The 17,971-nt window shown below is 38.2% G+C and overlaps 1 protein-coding gene across 4 annotated transcripts in view; it reads right to left on the bottom strand.

Annotated features, from left to right (window-relative positions):
• GOLGA4 (golgin A4) overlaps window positions 1–17,971 on the bottom strand; it is a 90,129-nt gene that overhangs the window by 16,609 nt on the left and 55,549 nt on the right. For all 4 annotated transcript variants that reach the window (XM_024565859.3, XM_045199989.3, XM_024565857.3 and 1 more), the window contains 8 exons: window positions 15,543–15,698; window positions 9,977–14,217; window positions 9,411–9,532; window positions 8,891–9,021; window positions 4,341–4,454; window positions 2,176–2,196; window positions 1,926–1,994; window positions 1,042–1,117 (listed from right to left, as the gene is read on the bottom strand). In XM_024565859.3, coding sequence (XP_024421627.2) covers window positions 1,042–1,117; window positions 1,926–1,994; window positions 2,176–2,196; window positions 4,341–4,454; window positions 8,891–9,021; window positions 9,411–9,532; window positions 9,977–14,217; window positions 15,543–15,698 — 4,930 coding nt within the window. The remainder of the gene's footprint in view (window positions 1–1,041; window positions 1,118–1,925; window positions 1,995–2,175; window positions 2,197–4,340; window positions 4,455–8,890; window positions 9,022–9,410; window positions 9,533–9,976; window positions 14,218–15,542; window positions 15,699–17,971) is intronic.

Raw genomic sequence — 17,971 nt, 5'->3', positions numbered from 1 at the left:
TTTACAACTGAAGACTTACAAAAACATTAGGTATGAAATTCTCAAGCTGAAACCTCCCGACGAGAGTCCATACTATTTCTATGCACTGCTGAGCACTGACGCAGCAGCCCTACACTGACCGCCACATGTGCCGACTTAGCTATGAGAAGCGACCTTTGGGGCAGGAGTCTCCTCTGCAATAAGCCATAGGAAACTTCCAAACCAGTTTTCCCTTCATTTTAAAAAGCATTTTGGAAAGAATCCAAAGCAAGTCCTTATTTAATTTAATTAAAAAGTGTGTAGTATCTTATGTTATTTCATAGCAATAAGCACTTTCAAAAATACAAAGGAATGCAATATAGCTTAGCTTCATGTCCTAGTACCTCCTGCAAAAAAGCAGAAAGCTTTACAAAATATTTTGCAAAATAAAACTATTCTGAATGCAGTGAGGCAGTAAAACTGAGAATGAAAAATCGTTACGAGATTATTCAACGATGATTATCTCAAGGGAACAACTACATACAAACCCAAGCTCAGCTTTAAAATCCTCTGAATGCAGCATGCATTATTTAAATTGAGAATAGTATTTCCAAATCACCCTTCCCCAACTTGCATGTAAGAATGTTTACAAAATTATATTCTCCTTTAATCCTAGGTTAAAATTTAGTAATTGTATCATTACTGTAACAGTGAAAACAGAAGCATGTAAAATATGTCACTGTGTGTGCATGAGTGTGTGTGGTGGATCACACACAGGAGAGTCTGGAAAAATACACATAAGCTGTAAAGCAGGTCCATCCAGAGAATGGAGAATGGAGTGGGAACTTGCAGTTTCACTTGTACACTGTAGCATTATTTGAATTTTTAAACAACAAATATGCATTCATTGTTTTAGATTATTACCACCATTCTTTCCTTAAAACCAGCTGTTATTGGTGAATCACAAAAGTAAATATATTCATTGGAAAGAATACAATTAGCAAAGAGAAAAAATAAAAACCATCCATAAACCCCCCAGTAGAGATAATCAAGGGTAACCACTGTATGAGAGGTCAGTCTTACCTTTGTAAGGGGTCCCCCCAGTTGTCGCACACACATTCTTCTCACATTTCTTCAAACGGTCTTCTAAACTGTGAATCTAAAGTAATACATATTTAAATCATACCGTAAAATTCACATGGAGACCATATGGGAACAAAAAGGGCTGCTGTCACCACTAGATTGTTTTTAATGCTGAAAACTTATTGCCAAATAAAATTAATACCAATGGTTTCTCAGGTATGACACCAAAAGCAGAGACAACAGAAGAAAAAATATATAAATTGGACTTTAACAAAAGTAAAACTTTGGGGCCCCAAAGGATCACATCAAGAAAATGAAAAGACAATCTACAGAACAGGAGAAAATATTTGCAAATCATATATCTGATAAGGGACTTATACGCAGAATATGTAAAGAACACTTAAAATTCAACAACAGAAAAACAAATAACCCAACTAAAAAACGAGCTAAGGACTTGAACTGACATTGCTCCAAAGAAGGTACACAAGCGGATGATAAGATGCCTGACATCATCACTCATTAGGTAAGTGCCAATTAAAACCATAATGAGATACCACTTCGTTCTAGCAGGGCTATAATCAAAAAACTTGGTGAGGATGTGGAGAAATTAGAATTTTTATACTTTGTTAGTAGGAATGTAAAATGGTACCACCATGTAAAACGGTTTGGTGGTTCCTCAAAAAGTTAAAACACATAATTATAATATGATCTAGCAATCCCACTCCTGGTAATACAATCCAAAGAATTGGAAACAGGTGTTCAAACAAAATTGCAAAGCCAACTATTAAATCAGTTCTTCTGTAATCAGTTAAAAGAGATCCAAATACACACTAACATAAATTAAGGAAGGTAGTTAAAATACAAAGCTCCAATTAGACCCGTACCTGTTCTTTGAACTCCTGCTCTTTCAACTTGGCATCATTGACCATAGTCGTCTTCTGTGCTAGCTGCGTCTGAAAGAGCAAAATGTAAAATCTGAAAGGTATATGGGTTTCATCACTGTCTGAACACTTTTCTGTACTGGCTGGGATTTTTTTTTAATCAAAATAGTTTCTTCATATTTTAACTTTAAAACTCAGAATGCTCCTGAAAATGCACTATCTTCAGTCAAATTCAATGAAGATTTACTCTTACCTGTAGCTCCATAATTGATACCTGAAAATTGAAAAGAAAAAAAATGAGTGTATACAATAAAATTTTGAAGAAACAATAAAATAGAGTAATACGAAATTACAAGGAAGTAAGAATTCAATGTTACCATCTTAAGAGAGTGGTCAGATTTGAAATGAGACCATTTTAAATGTTTGCTTTTAAACCTGGCCTATTCTGCTGTACAAACTATTATGGTATAAATATATACTCACCAAACTTGTAACAATGAATACCACTTGGCAGGGGAGGGTTTATTGTATATACTTCTGGATTACCTGACTCTTTCATAACAAGAATATATTCTTGTAATTTTTGTATAATTTGTAAAATGTCAAACATATTAATATCTATTTAAAGCATATGGGCCCTTTAGGGAAACTTCTAAACAATCATTTCTTGGAATCCACTCTTAGCTATATAGTCACAAATAATTTTTCATTGAACTCAACGCGGATTTGCAGTGCGAGATACAGCAGAAACAACAAAAGGAAGGAAAAGGATAAAAATTCAGAAGAATAAAATAAAAATGGATTTCTTAGAGTAGAAATAAAAATTAAGGATATTTCCTCTCCTTTCTTATGACACAAGGACTCAGAAAACCTGAATATTAACTTCATAATCTTTCAATACTCTGCCATCCCAACACAGGTCAAAATGTCACTACATGCAACATTAATATTTATTTTGATGCCAAGGAAAAGAATGTTAGACAATAAAATACATGTATTCTTCTTAAAGGAAGTAATATTTTATAGTGCCTGGTATATTCACATCATGACCAAATGGGGGTGAGTGGGGGGAAGACCTCCTCTGTCCATTCTGGGAAGTGGTCCGTGTAACTGGTGTTTGGAAAATTGCTACCTGGTAACTGACATTCTGTAATGAATTCCCTACGACTCTCAAGGATGAAGACATGAACAGTGCTCACCTACGCTCCCAATCCCCTCATGACAATGCTATGAAAAGACCATGCTGGATGAGTGGGAATATTTTAGGGAGTAGAAGGGTACACTGATTGGCTTCTCATACCCGGGCCTGCATTCCCTGTGGGTGCACGCCTGTTGAGGTGCACAGCGGAACAGGAAGCCACAGGGTAAACAGGGCCTATCTTTTACAGCATCAACTTCACTTAAGGATTGGGAAGATAGCCCTGGCCAGGTGGCTCAGTTGGTTGGAGCGTCGTCCCGCACACCAAAAAAACGTTGCGGGTTCAATTCCTAGTCAGGGCACATACCCAAGTAGCAGGTTTGATCCCCAGTCAGGGTGCATATGGGAGGCAGCTGACTGATGTTTCTCTCTCACATTGATGTTTCTCTCTCTCCTTCTCTCCCTCTCTCTCTAAAATCAATAAACATGTCCTCAGGTGAGGATTAAAAAAAATGGGATTGTAGAAATGCCTAGATACAGTGCCAGATCTCTTTGAATTCAGTCCAATTTCTCAAAACTAATCCCATTACATTTGCATCCGACTCATTAACCAAGGAGAAAAACAGGAATTGTTTTTCTTCATGGATAATAACTAAAAATATTTCTATGAGACTACAAGTAAGGCTACATTAGAATAGCATATAAAATTTACATGAATTTTTAACACAAAAATGTAAAAACCAAAAAGTATCACACTTTCTAAGGACCACTTGGGCTATGCGTCAGGGCTGTGGGGTTCACTACCCTCTGCTGTCTTTCCATAGAGAAGACTGAGAGGCAATAGTGCAACAGAAATGTCTAGGGCCCAGCGGTATCCAACCTCTTGGTGTCTCTGGGCCACACTGGAAGAAGAGCTGTCTTGGGCCAAATTAAATACACAAACACTAATGAAAACTGATAAGCCAAAGAAAGGTTGTAAGTAAATGTATGATTTTGTGTTGGGCTGCATTCATAGCCATCCTGGGCCGCATGCAGACAGAGGGCTGGATGCCCCTGGCTGGGCTTTGAAGCCTGGCAGATTGGGTTTTAATTCCCAATACAACATTGGTTTGTGAGCTTGAACATTTTATTTAACCTCTTTGAACCTTAGTTTGACTGTCTATAAAATACAGGCAGAGGTTTTTGTTTGGATTAAATGAGGTAGGTTAGTAAGCGAGTCAAATAATGGAAATGACAATGTTTTCAAGAAATAATGTGACGCCAAGTCCAGTTCCTCTCACTTTATCATTGCCAGGGTTTTCCTCCTGCTGCAGCCTTTGCTGGCATTTCCTCTGCAGCTCCTCAAGCTGAGTCTGCAGGTCCATTACTTTTGCAGTCATTTCTTCTTCACGAGCCTTTAGAATAAAACAAATGTGTTAATAAACTTACCAACAAGAACATAGTAGACAGACAACATTGTATAGAGAAAATTATCTCTGCAGGACAAACCTAAACATTTTTTGAGTCAGCATCTGTGCTAAAAGAACACTTAGAACTGGAATATTGATCAAATTTAAGCAATGAAGACAGGACAAGTGTCTGCTGAGTAAGAGTCACACAGGAAAAAACACCACAAACAGGTATCTGATTTAACAGATGCTGACTTGCCAGAACCAAGCAGTCTCAAAAACAGACAAAAACAGGCCCTATGGCACAAAACGAGGCAATGAACCACCACGGGACACATGGAAATCTCATTTTAAATACCACTTGTCATGAACTGAGACCACCAGAGAAAGAATGAACCCCTTCTCTCAACATAAGCAAAGCAGGGATCCCCTTCAACATCTCCCCACTGAGACACACTTTAACCAGCTACCACCCCCTAAACGGCCATTACCCAGAAACTGTCATAAATACATTCCTGCCGCTCTTGGTTTTCTGTTTTTATTCTACCTTCTACCATCCTGTGTGAATGTCTTTGGCAATGTGGCTTAGCCTTGTTTGAAAGAATCATCTCTTAGCTATTTATTCAGTTTAGCCCAGATTTTAACACGACAATTTAGCTCTGTCCAATGATTCCTTTGACAGCTGTGGGATGCCAATCTAAAGCAAGCCCTCTAAGAATTACAAAAGAACCCTTAATGTGTTACTTCTAATTTAAGAAACAGGTCTGTACTTCCCTTTGTAAAAACTTTCTAGTCTTCTTGGAGGGGAAAATAAAAAACAGTACTGCTTGCTTTGAAGCAAAAAGTTAAGAATAATTAGACTGAATATTTATGCACACACATGGAAATTGTGTTTGAAGGACTAGTTATTATGCCAAAGCCAAATCACTAAAACACAATCACTGTTGAAAAGAAACCAGTTTTGTAGCCAATGTAGCTTTAGGAGCTACTTCCAATGAAACTGTTCTGAGGCTGGGACTAAGGCAAGTAAGTAGGCAAGCTCCTTTACTCGTGCCTGTTCAACTTGCCACCACCTCTCTTCCCAAATAAAGCCTCCCCTGCCCTACCATGTGTCACCTCCTTCAAAGTGTCCAGTAGGAGCCAAGCATTTGGCTAGGTCCTCAAGATTAAAGATGAGTAACAAAATCCCTGCCCACAAGATGCTTACAGTCTAGGGGAGAGGACAGATATGTGAATACACGTACTCATGTATGCACATATGTGAGACAAAAATCACATTATAAGTAATAAATATAGATGAGTACAAAAGAAAACAGGTGCAATTAATTCTGTTTAAGGGGTTTGCAAAAAACTGAAAGTGAAAACAATATGACGCAGAAAATACATTTAAAAAAGCTAACTTTCGGTGGGAGAGAAAAAAATAAGAATGTTTCATTTTTGTTTCAGTTTGCACAAGGAAATACTGTAATATTACATAAGAAACTAATGGTTACCTGAAAAGGAAGAGGGACAGGAGGTAGAATACAGAGAACAGGAATAGGTACAATTTTCATTATAGGTCATTCTCCAACTATACTTATTTATATTATTTGGATCTTTAAACCACATGAATACATTCCATTCAAAAATTTTTTTTTCTATGTGAAACTTAAATTTTAAAATGTTTCTTTTTAAAAGCAAAATGAGAGGTGGTCCACAGCTGCACTGACACATGAAGTTTGAGAATGTGATCTGTAGGCACACAGAGAAGCATGAGCAAAGGTGAAGGATGGTGAAGAATAAGCTAAAGTTGAGTTTGGCTAGAACACAGGCTGAACTAGAGGAGCTACCACCGGGACAATGGGAAGCCACTGGAGACATTTGGGGGGGGAAGTGATGTAATCACATTTGTTTCAAGATAGAAAACACTGTCGAAGAGATGACTGCCTTAGAAAAGAAAGATCAGCAGCAACGCTGACCAGACCAGATGAAAGATGGCAGCCCAGACCGAGGCAGCGGCAGTGGAGTTATTACAGGAGAGGAACATGCAGTGTAACTCAATAAAAACACCCCATCCTAAGAGCCTACTCTATGTTGGATATTGTGCTAGAGATTCAGAATTAAAGGGAGAGAGGGAATTTCTCTGTCTGTGAAGTCAGAGGACACACGCAGATTTCATGTCCTACAAGGTGTACAAATACATATCACATACACATATGTGAGGGGCGGAGAAGTGACTCAAGGATGACAAAAGTTTCTATATTCTTCAAGGAAGGAATGGTAACAGTGTTATTTAATAGTAAAGGCAGGACAAGGAAAATGTTTCTGTGCTCCATTTTGCTCTTAACAAATCACAGAATTATTTTAATGATGGCAAAAATACAGTATTCTGTAATGTCATCATTAAAACAAATCGTCAATCTGATAACAGCTTTTCAGGGGTGGGAGGACATCACTACATAATATATACAAATCCCATTTAAAACTCCAATTCCAGTAGCTTCTAAATGGTAAGAGAATGCCTCAGAATAAAAACAGCATGGTGTTTGCTGAGAATTATGAGTATCTCCTCCTGGTAATGTTTACATTTTAAAAACGAAATTCCTTAAGACAGAGAATGTATCTGGAGCATTGAGAAGAGGACTGCCTGCTCAACCATGAAGTCGACCCCAGCCCTGGCAGCTGGAAGTCTGCCCCAGAACTGCGACCACGAGCACCTGAACTGTGGCTAGTCCAGACTGAGATGGGCTGTAAATGTGGAAACATACTCGTCTCAAAACTTCATACATACATAATTTTCATACTGACTACATATTGAAAAGATCATGTTTTTGATGTGAGTTAAAATATTATTAAAATTAAGTTCACCTGTTTCTTTCTTTTTTTTTTAATGTGGCTACTAAAAACTTTAAATTACCTCTGTGGCTCACATTGGTGGCTTGCATTATATTTCTAATGGACAGTGCTGGTCTGAGACACAGGAAGGAGCTTGGGGGAAAGTCTACCCAATTCCTTCGCCCACCCTCCACACTTGCTGCCCACCTGCTCTGCCACTCTAAGTCTAAAGCTTGAAGGACCATTTGCTTAATCTTCTCTAATAAATTAAGCAGATTTTCAAGGATGATCCATACCAAAGGCTAATCTCTCCCGCTGCCCCTCACCCCTCTACTTACGCATCTGTCATGATCTAGGGAAATCTACCAGCTGCTACCCCACACATGCAGATACAGAGAAGTAGTTCACAAAGGGGAGCTCTATAGCTCCCTCCCTTAGTTATCCATGGTGACTGCTGCCTTCCCCAGGTTCCTCTCTTAGGGAAAAGTCTATGAAATATACAAAGCTGATGAAGAGTCAATGCTCTAACACTTACTAGGTAGTTTTGGGAAAATCATTCAACTATGCTAAACTTGCTTTTCCTTCTGGAAAAGAAAAAACAACAGAAAGTGAAACTAAACTGGCTTTAATGTATTTTCCAACTCCCACATTCTCTAAGCATTCAAGAAACAATAGTATTTTTTAAAACTTCACACATATATGCTCTATGGAAGAATAAAAGATGTTAAATTGTTCAGAATGAGATCTAACTTTCAAAAAGAAAAAAAGGTGCCATTTATACGCATATGTCATCCCCTGGAATTTCAGCCTTTTCAATTACATTTAAAATTATTAGAATCTATTCCTAGCTGAGGCTTTTAGTGCTGCCAAAGTCAGTTGAGGCAGGATCCACTGATTCATGCATTCTTAGTCATCAAATGGTTCTTAGAATATAGTGAAGTAAGGCTTGGAGTAACTAAAGAATCTGCAACCCAGTGAAGAATCATTTGCATCGTTTTACATTTAGAAATGTTTTGGAGTTCAAAATACTCATAGCATTCAAGGCTTATCTTCACAAACAAAAATAATGATAATCCACCATTAGTGGAATTAGGACACTGAAATATTCTTGCCCTAAAAATAAAAGATCTGGCTGATGCATTCCTTTCCCCCCTATCTTTTTCATCCCTTGAGATCAACGAAAACCATGTAAATTGGGTAGGGGTGAAATAAAGTGAACTGGCCCTCCTGGAAAGATCTCAACTAAGCTAAGTGGCCACACCAAAACAGACACTAACTGTTCCACCACTTAGACGTCATCCAAGCACAAGCTCTCGCTGCTTAGCCTGGGTCTCTCACAGTTTAGCCTGACTTTGGGAGAAATACAAAGAGAATAAATTCTTCCCCTTAGCAACTCACTGTTGCTTCAGTACCTTCCAACTAGAGTGTACTACCTGGTTAGCAGAATCTGATCAGGAAACTACAAACTTGGCAGAAGTCAACTAGACTCCTTATAAATCTACATAGAGTGTAGAAATACTACTTTGGATAAGGTTGAGCCTAAAAAAAAAGTCTTGACAGCCCAATCTTCTTTAAAACTACCATGAAATCTCTTACAGCTAAATTTCAAAATAGAGAAAATAAGGTACATCAAGGATTTCTTCGTATCTTTTCGCTGTTCTTTTCAGATCGTCTTCTTTCTCTGCAATTTTTTTATATAACTGGTTTGTCTCTTCTTGATGGCTCTGCAAAAGTTCAGCCTCCACTTCCTGGGCTTTATCTAATAAGTAAAAAGTGGACACACACAAGAAAACACATTAGGTAAGAATTAATATCTATAACCCAATTTCAGTAAAACTCCATGTTTCAAATCAAATTTTATAAAAATCAACGGATCCAATGTGCCCTTCTCGCAGAGCAGAAGTGTCTTCACAAGGTGAGCAATTCACCAGGGCTTCCAGGTTCCTGCCCTGCCGCTCCTCTCAGTCAGGCAAGGCCGTGCCAGGCAGCGAAGGTTCCCATTAGGGAACTTTCCTGGGCGAGAATCCTTTTTCCTCCAATTTAATTACTTAAAGCACTTAGCGGCACGGTGTGAAAAGATTACGCTTAAATTATAAACAGTCTCTGCTGATACTGCTTGTTCTTTACGGAATTTAAATTTTTCCTTACCAATGGTTTCTTTTACGGCTATTTCCAGTTCCTGTTCCTTTTGTGCCAGCTGGGTGTGGAACTCCCTCATCAACTGCTTTAAAGTGGAATTGTGCTTCAACTCAAGATCCTCCTGCTCCTGCCTGGATAACAAGAGACATGAAGGTAACTACGGCCGCACAAAAGCAAGCTGTAAAGAGTTCACTGGTCTTCACAGCAATGCACACAGGATGGGGAGGGCGCGACTGCGCGTGTGTGAGTGTGTGTGCGTGTCTAGGTACAGTAAGCTATGATTACCTTTAGGGAATGGTCCTGGGGATTTGAAATTTTTTCTTTTCCACTTATCATTCTTTGGATATATACCTAACATCGTGATCTTACATGTTATAAGAGCTCTTTGCCCCCCAGCAAGTGGACACGGAGAAACACTCCCTCTGCCTGAAATTTTTATTTCTCCTCAGTATTTAATTTACTAGATTTATGTTTAATACTTCAAGTAGGTGAAACTTAACTGTATTAGGCCCTCAAAACAGAGACTTAATTAAGGAAGACTGCCTTATAAATACTCATGCTCAAAAAAAACTTACTTGATTTTCTCTTCCATTTCTTTTTCATGTTCTTTCCTTGTTATATCCAATTCTTGCTGATGCTCCTTCCGCAACATTCGAAGATCTTTCTGCAATTTCACAATCTCCTTGCCCAGCTTCTGCTTCTCCTGCTCTGCTGCTGCTAATTTAAACCCCAGGTCATGGTGCTCAGCCTCCATGTTACTAAGCAATTTGGGCTGGACCACATGTGATTTGGACTTTTCTTCAGCACTTTCTTCCAAAATTTCTGTGGGTTTACTTTTTCCATTCCTCTGTTGTTGCAAACCCTGTAATTTTTCATATTTTGAGGTCAACGCTTCCATTTCAACTCTATGTTCTTCCTTCTCTCTAACTAAGCAGGAATCCAGCTCTTTTATCTTTTGCTCCAAAATCTGACAGGCTAGTTCCTTCTCCTGGAGGGTTTTCTGGACATCATCAACTACATTTTCCAAGTTTTGCTTTGCCCCTATGTTATTTTTACCTCTTTCTTCTTCCATGTGCTGGGATACTATCAAGGAATATTTGTTTTTTTCTTCAAGTTCTTCTCGAAGATGATTAATCATAACTTGATCTTCGTGTTGCTTTGCTTCAGCATGTTCTAGCTTTATTAAGAGATCCTGGTATTTGCACTGCATTTCAGAATGAGAAGACACTGTTTCTTCTTTGTCCTGCTCTAGTCTCTGTAATAGCTTTTCCTTTTCAAATAAATTTCTTTGTAAAACACTGATTTTTTCCTCACATGCCTTCTGCACACCGCCTTGGGAGTTTGCTGCTTCTTGCTCAGTACATGTTGCCACATTTTTTGCTGATCTGGGTACAACTGATGTTTCTGATTGTGGTGAACTTTCCATCGACTTGAGTTTTTCTTCCAAGATGTGAATTTCTCTCTCTCTTTCCTGCAATTTTGTATTTAGCTCACTCAAATGGCTTTCTGTATCTTTTTTATACTGATGTTCTTTCTCTTCCATTTGAGATAACAACTGCTTCTTGATGGCAGCAATTTTTTGTTCAGCTTTCTTCTTCAGTTCCACTAATTTTGCAGCACTCTCTAACTCAAGTCTATCCTCCAATGCCTTTAATGCCTCTTCTTTGCTTTTCACAGTTGAATTTACATGTTCCAATTCTTCCTTCTTAGTTTCAAGTTCAGATTTCATGGAAGCCACTTGTTTTTCAAGTCTTAAGACCTTTTCTTCAGTCTCTTTAACCCTGTTGTCCTTTTCTTCTCCTAACTCTTGAATGTGCTGAAGTTTCTGAACCATTTCATTCTGTTCAATATCCTTTTGTTGATTATAATTTTTAAGAACTTCATTTAAAGATGCAATTTCATTTGTTTTCTGAGTAACACGCTCCTCCAATTCCAAAATTCTTGCTGCTTGAATTTTTAACTCAGTCTTTAAATTGCACTCCTTTTTCTCCATTTTGCTCTTCTTATCTTCCATTTCACCCTTTAAACACTCAAATCTTCTATTTTGCTGATCAAGGTCTTCCTTCAATAAAGTTACCTGCTCCTCCTTTTCACTGGTTTCCTTTGTTTTTAACTCAAGCTGCACCTGCAGTTCTTTAATAGTATTTTGATACTGTGTAAATTTTGACTGGGCTTTCTTTTTCCATTCTGAGAATTTGTTAGATGAGTGATCCACCTGTTCAAGAGCAGAAATTTTCTCTTTACTCACAGTTTCAACTTTCAAAGATAGATCTTGCACCTGATCCAGCAATTTACGTTGCTCCTCATCATGTCGCTGACTCAGTGATGCAATGACTGCATCTCTTTCAGTCAGGCTGATGCTATTCTGAAGTTGAGCGTTCAAATCAGTTAGCTGTTTACTAAGACTACTGATCTCCGATTTTTTTTCTTTAAGCTCTTCTTTCATCAGTGTGACAGCATTGATGTTCTCCGATAACTCTTTCTTCAACTGTGTGATACAAGACTCCTTTTCAGAGGCAGCCTGTTGCTGATGGCCTTCCTCCTTCTGTAAGGCTTCTTTGTCTGTGACAAGACCTTCAATATCCGCCTTCATGCTCTTAATTTGATTTTCTTTTTCTTCTAACTGGTGGGTAGCCTGTTGAAAGGAACTACTTAGTGCATTTTGCTCTTCTGTTAGCTGTCTAAGTTGTGCTTCTAATTCAGAAACTTTGCAAGTTTTAATTTGTAGCGCCTCCTTAACTTTAGTTGTACGGTGTTGGCAATGGGAAATTCTAGAGAGAACAGCATTAATTTTACTATTACTAAGGTTGATTAGTTCATCTGTTTTAGCTTGTAATAAGGCTTCCGTTTTCTTAGCATAAATATCCAGTTGAACTGCTAGTTCCTCAGACAGTTTTTTGCATTCCAAGCTTTTGTCTTCTAGGCTTTTCTTACTTCTTTCATGTGAAGATTTTAAACTCTGAAATTCTCCATCTGTGGCTTTCAACTTCTCGGTCAACTCAGAAACCATAAGCTTATCTTTTTCTGACAGCGTCTTCAGTTCAACCACGTGCTCCTGAAGAAAAGTGTTTTCCTTCAGAGAATGCTTCAGGTCAGCTTCCAGCTTTTCAAGTTGTGCTTTCAGCTCAGTTTCATTTTGTGAGAGAGAATTCACACGAGCAGACTTCTGGCTGACCTGTTCCTGTAACTCCTTTAGTAATGTATCCTGCTCAACATGTTCCTCCTTTAGCCTTGCTACCTCCTTGTTCATCTCTTCCTTTTCACATCCAAACACGAGGACCTTCTGCTTCAGTTCTCCTACCTCTTGTTCTTTTTCCTGTAACTGGATTTCGTGTTTTTCCTGAAGTTCTTTAGCTTGATGATTAAGTTTCTTCTCCCAGTCTGATACCACATCCTTGAGTTCTCGCCTATGCACCTCAGTAAGACTTTCCATTTGTTCCTTTTGGTTTGTTTCTAGTTTTGCCACTGCCTCACTGATCCCAGCAGAGTTAGCCTGTGCCAGTTCCAAAATCTTGGCATTGAGCTCTTTTTCTTTCTGACTAAGCTCTAGAACAGCATTTTCAAGCTCTTTTTTAAGCTTGGCCTCCTGATCCAACAATTTCTTCTTTAATGTTTCTTGCATCTCCTTTGCTTTCTGTTTAATTTTTTCCATTTTCTTTTCTTGATTTTGAAATTTGGTTTCATATTCTTCATGTAACATACTAATACTGTCCTCCTTAGCTGATAATTTCTGTTTGAGTGCTTCAATTTCTTTGCTCTGTTCTTCTCTCATTTGTAAAATTAAATGCTCCTTTTCCATCAATATTTGCTTTGTCTGTTCCTGTTCCATGTTATCATCTTTAAGTTGGGACTCATAGAGTTGGGTTAAAGCGTTTACTTTTTCCTCCATTGCACTATTCTGTTTTTCAAGTTGCTGCCTTAAGTCCTGCACCTGGGTTTTGTGAGTGTCTAATTCGGTGCAAACATCTTTCTTCTGTGTTTCAACTTCAGCTATCTGTTTGGTAAGACAAACTCTTTCTGCTTCCAAATCCAACAACTTCTGCTGCAATTGGGCCAACTGGTCCTCAAACGCCTTTGCCTGCTCATGTGTGGTACTCTGGTGTGACTGAAAAAGATCCAGCTTAGCAGATGCCTGCTGCAGCTCCCCTTCTGACCTTTTAATATCTGCCTCTAAATTTTCCACATGAGCCTGATGCTCTTTTAAATGCTTATCCTTTTCCTGCAAAAGAAGCCGAAGTTGATTAATTTCATCTTTCAATGCCTTCTCAGTTCTCTGGATAGACATCTCTTGTTCCTTAATAATACTGTCAACTTGTTGCTGGTGATGATTTTTCTGTTCATCCAGCTTGGCTTCTAATTCCTGCTTCACTTTGTTTGCTTGGTTCTTTAGGACACAAAGTTCCTCTTCTAGCTTGTTGCGGGCTTTCAATACTTCTGACAGTTCAGAAGACAATGATTCTAGTTCTGTTTGCTTCACATCAAGCTTTTCTAATGTCCTTTCATTCATCTCTTCTATATGGGCCTGGAAGAGACTCTCTTTGTCTTTCAACAATGTTTCTTTTTCTTGTTCATATTTTTCTCTAAGTTTTTCCATTTCAGTCTGATGCTGTTGCTTTAAGACTTGGAGTTTTTCAGTCCAAAGATTATCCTGCTGATGCTGCAGGCTTTCCAATTCTGTCTTGTGTTTTTCAACCATGACTGTAATTTCTTTATTGTGCTTATTTTTTTCAGCTTCCAAATGAATAGCCAAATCTTCTGACTGAATTTTGCTTTCTTGTAAGCTTTTTTCCAAAGAACTTTCTAATTCAAGAATTCTCTGTTAATAAAAACAGATGTATTTTTATTAAGTACAGACATATTAGCAATGATAAATGTGACATGATGTCTACACCTATTTAAAGATTAAAATTTAGATAAACAACTCTACATATCACACCAAAAACTAGAAACGACAAAAAAAAAATTCTGTGCTCAACTCTTAAAGGAATTATGTAACAAAGAAAAGATTCTATTTTTAACATAACTCATAATTTCAGATTCTTTCTACTTACATGGGTAACTATTAAACTACCTATATCTTAAGAATATTTTGTATGGATAGTCAATAAGAAATAAATCATAAAGTAGATAATAGTAACTATTGGTAGAAAGATGGGTGTTTTTCTGTGTTTTTTTAAGGCCTATAATAGTATCCTATTACTTTCATAATTTAATTTTGGAAGATAATGTAACTGATTTTTTGACCCCCCAAAATTATTTAGAAGATAATTTACAAAAACAAACAAAAAAAAGGAACTTACACAAATTTGACCAAAGATTACTATTATCCCATGAAAATATCAATCTTGACTCTAAGACTAAGGAAAAAGGCTAAGTCAGAGCTACAGAATATCAGGGCAGGTCTTAAGGAATTACCAAATCCAACCTCTTCATTTAACAGGTGAGAAAATTAATTTACGAAGCTAGTATTGGAAGATCTAGGACTGAATACCTAGTCCCCTCCATCAGGCCACCTTACATAGTGATGGAAATGGGAAAATAAAGCAGTATGGAACTACAGGTAAGAAGCATGACTGTTTGTTTCACTGTCTAAATCAGAACAAAAAGACTAAATAAATGACATCAGTCAGTTTTTTCAAAATAGGGTGTACATTTCATATAATTCTGAGGGAAGGGCCAGAGGGCCTTAAAAATGTATATACTGAGACATATATACAAATATGTTTATTATAGGACTATGTTTAATATGGGAAAATTGGGAAAAACTTAAACATAACTAAACTGTGATACAGAGAATAAATTATGTCCAAGACATGACATAAGATGAAGCTGGATGGGCAGGAAGGTACCAGGGCAAGGACTACCCACAAAATGAGGCCACTTCCTAGAGATCAGGATGAGTAAGCGACGGAGCAGAGATGCCACAGAGCCCAGGTGCAAAGAATCAGAGCGAGTGGCTGACAGAAACACGGCCAGCTAAAGGCAGAGTTAGGAGTACCCTGCGGCAGACACCAAACCACTCCCATGAATACCTGTTACTATCAAAAATGAAGTGCACGGATACATAAATCTAACCCAGTAGCACAAAAGCTTCTCTACAACTAGAGAGAAAACTGGAGCCTGAATACCACATAAACTTACAGTTCTGTAAGTCTCTGCTTCTTGCTGAGCATCCCGAAGTTTATTTTCACTCTCTGTGAGGATTGCTTTTTTCTGCAACTCTAACTCTTCCAGGGCCAGAGATTCTTGCTGTTCTTTTTCTTGGGAGATCTTCAAATATTCTGATTGACATTTTTCCTGTGCCAACAACAATACCACCTTAGACCCACATATATCTTCAGCATTCCCGAAGCACCTCCACAGAAATCACACATTCCATTTAACGGCACACCAGCCCTGTAAGGCAGGCACACTACCATCACCTCTCTCTTCCCATGGTGGAGTCCAAAGAAGCAAGGCACTGTGGCTTTTACAGTGTGGTCTGGCCAATACTTGCCACGATTACTATTGATATGAAAACTCTTGTTCCACTGACCCCAGTACATCTGCTATTTTTCCACTACTTAAAACGTTTCGGAAAACACTGCTGAATGTGAAAGGTCACAGAATTGCCGCTACCTCTTCTCTGCACTCCAGACTCTTCTTTTTAAACTCTAGGTGGAGAAACTAGATTATAAACTTATATAATTTGTGAGAAATACCTCATTGTGATAGGGAGCCTCACATGGAAAACCAGTCAAAATCAGAGGATTACATATGAATACATGGATTAGATCCATAAAATGCTACAAAAGCCTACATAACTCCTTCCAGATGATCTGGGCTCTTTCACCATCCCACCAGTCCTGAGAAGCTTCTTCTCTGATGGCCCTTATTATGTACCAACACTCACCACTTGAAATGAGCAGCTCTAGAGAGCACTTGCAACACTTTCCGGCTGCGGACCCTAAGTACACCCGTCCATACCTAATGCTGAGGGCTGTGTTGCCAGCAATACTATTTTCAGCTCACCACACACTGGGGAAGCATATCGCTTTAAGAAATTTTTGTATTATACTATAAATAGATTGATAAGAAAATATTCATTTCTAATCAATTTTAAACATACTATATTTTTTAGTGTAAACTATATTTTAAATGCATGCCTATGTGCCCATGAAAATAGAGGAGGAAATTTTAATAGTCTGTTGAATTTTGACTCAACTCGTAGCCGACTTCTTTAAGAAACCAGGTGGAACAGGGAGGCAGGGACAATGGCATGTGTGCACATGTGTACTCTTTAGGTGTGTGTGCCCTGCTCTCCCTAGTCAGACTATGTCTGAATATGTCAGCGCCCAGAGCACAGTTCAAGGCTCAGTGTCCCAAAAGGCCAGCTACACTGGCATGAAAATGGACAGGTCTTATGACAAGAATTTTTAGCACCATTCCTTTTAGCTTCATTTATGTCCCACTGTGTTCCTTCATTTCAATGCCACTAATTTTCTTTACTCATTTATTTTTTAAATTACAGTTTAAATTCAACATTATTCATTATTTCATATTAGTTTCAGGTATTCAGCATAGTGATTAGACAGTAAAACACTTTACAAAGTGCTCCCCCTATATTTCAAGTACCCACCTGGCACCACACACAGTTACTACATTATGACTGACTGCACTCCCTATGCTGTACTTTACATCTCTGCGACTGTGGTATAACTACCAATTTGTACTTTTTAATTCCTTCACCTCTGTTACCCAGCCCCCAAGCCCCTCCCTTCTTGCAGCCATCAGTCTGATCTCTGTGTCTATCAGTCCGTTTCTATTTTGTTTATTTATTTTGCTCTTAAGGTTCCACGTATAAGTGAACTCACATGGTACTTGTCTTTGCCTGACTTATTTCACTTAGCATAATAACCTCTAGGTCCATCCATGCTGTTGCAAATGTTAAGATTTCATTCTTTTTTATGGCCGAGAAATATCCCACTGTATACATGTACCACCACTTTTTATCCACTTGTCTACTGATGAGGGCACTTGGACTGCATCCCTATCTCGGCCATTGTAAATAACGCTGCACTGAACACAGGGCGCATGTATTCTTTCAAATTCGTGTTTTAGGTTTCTTTGGACATATACGCCCAGAAGTGAAACTGCTGGGTCACAGGCAGTTCCATTTTTAATTTTCTGAAGATACACCATACTGTTTTTTATAGTGTCTTTGCCCATATCTTAATTTTATGCTGTCCTGTTATAATTTAAGTATTCTTATAAACTAAATACTTTCTGGACCGACAAGGAACATAAATATGTACCCATAAGCATGTACATTTCACGACCACAGACTGAACCCCTAACTGCAGCCCACAGCACTATAAATCCGCGTGTCTGCTTGCCCCACGGAGATTAGAGAGAGGCCTCTGACTCAGTTCAAGAATAACTGCTGCTGGAAATTTCCAGAGCCCTAAACCCAAATGACAGTGGGAAAAAAAGTATATATGTGCAAAAGAAAGGAAATTAAAATTATAAAATACTGTTTCTCATTCCTTTGCACTGAAAGCATTTTTAAATTATGTATATCATCTTACACA

The sequence above is a fragment of the Desmodus rotundus genome, chromosome 8 (genome assembly GCF_022682495.2).
Source record: "Desmodus rotundus isolate HL8 chromosome 8, HLdesRot8A.1, whole genome shotgun sequence".
Taxonomy (NCBI): domain Eukaryota; kingdom Metazoa; phylum Chordata; class Mammalia; order Chiroptera; family Phyllostomidae; genus Desmodus; species Desmodus rotundus.
This window is presented reverse-complemented; position numbering and strand designations above follow the sequence as displayed.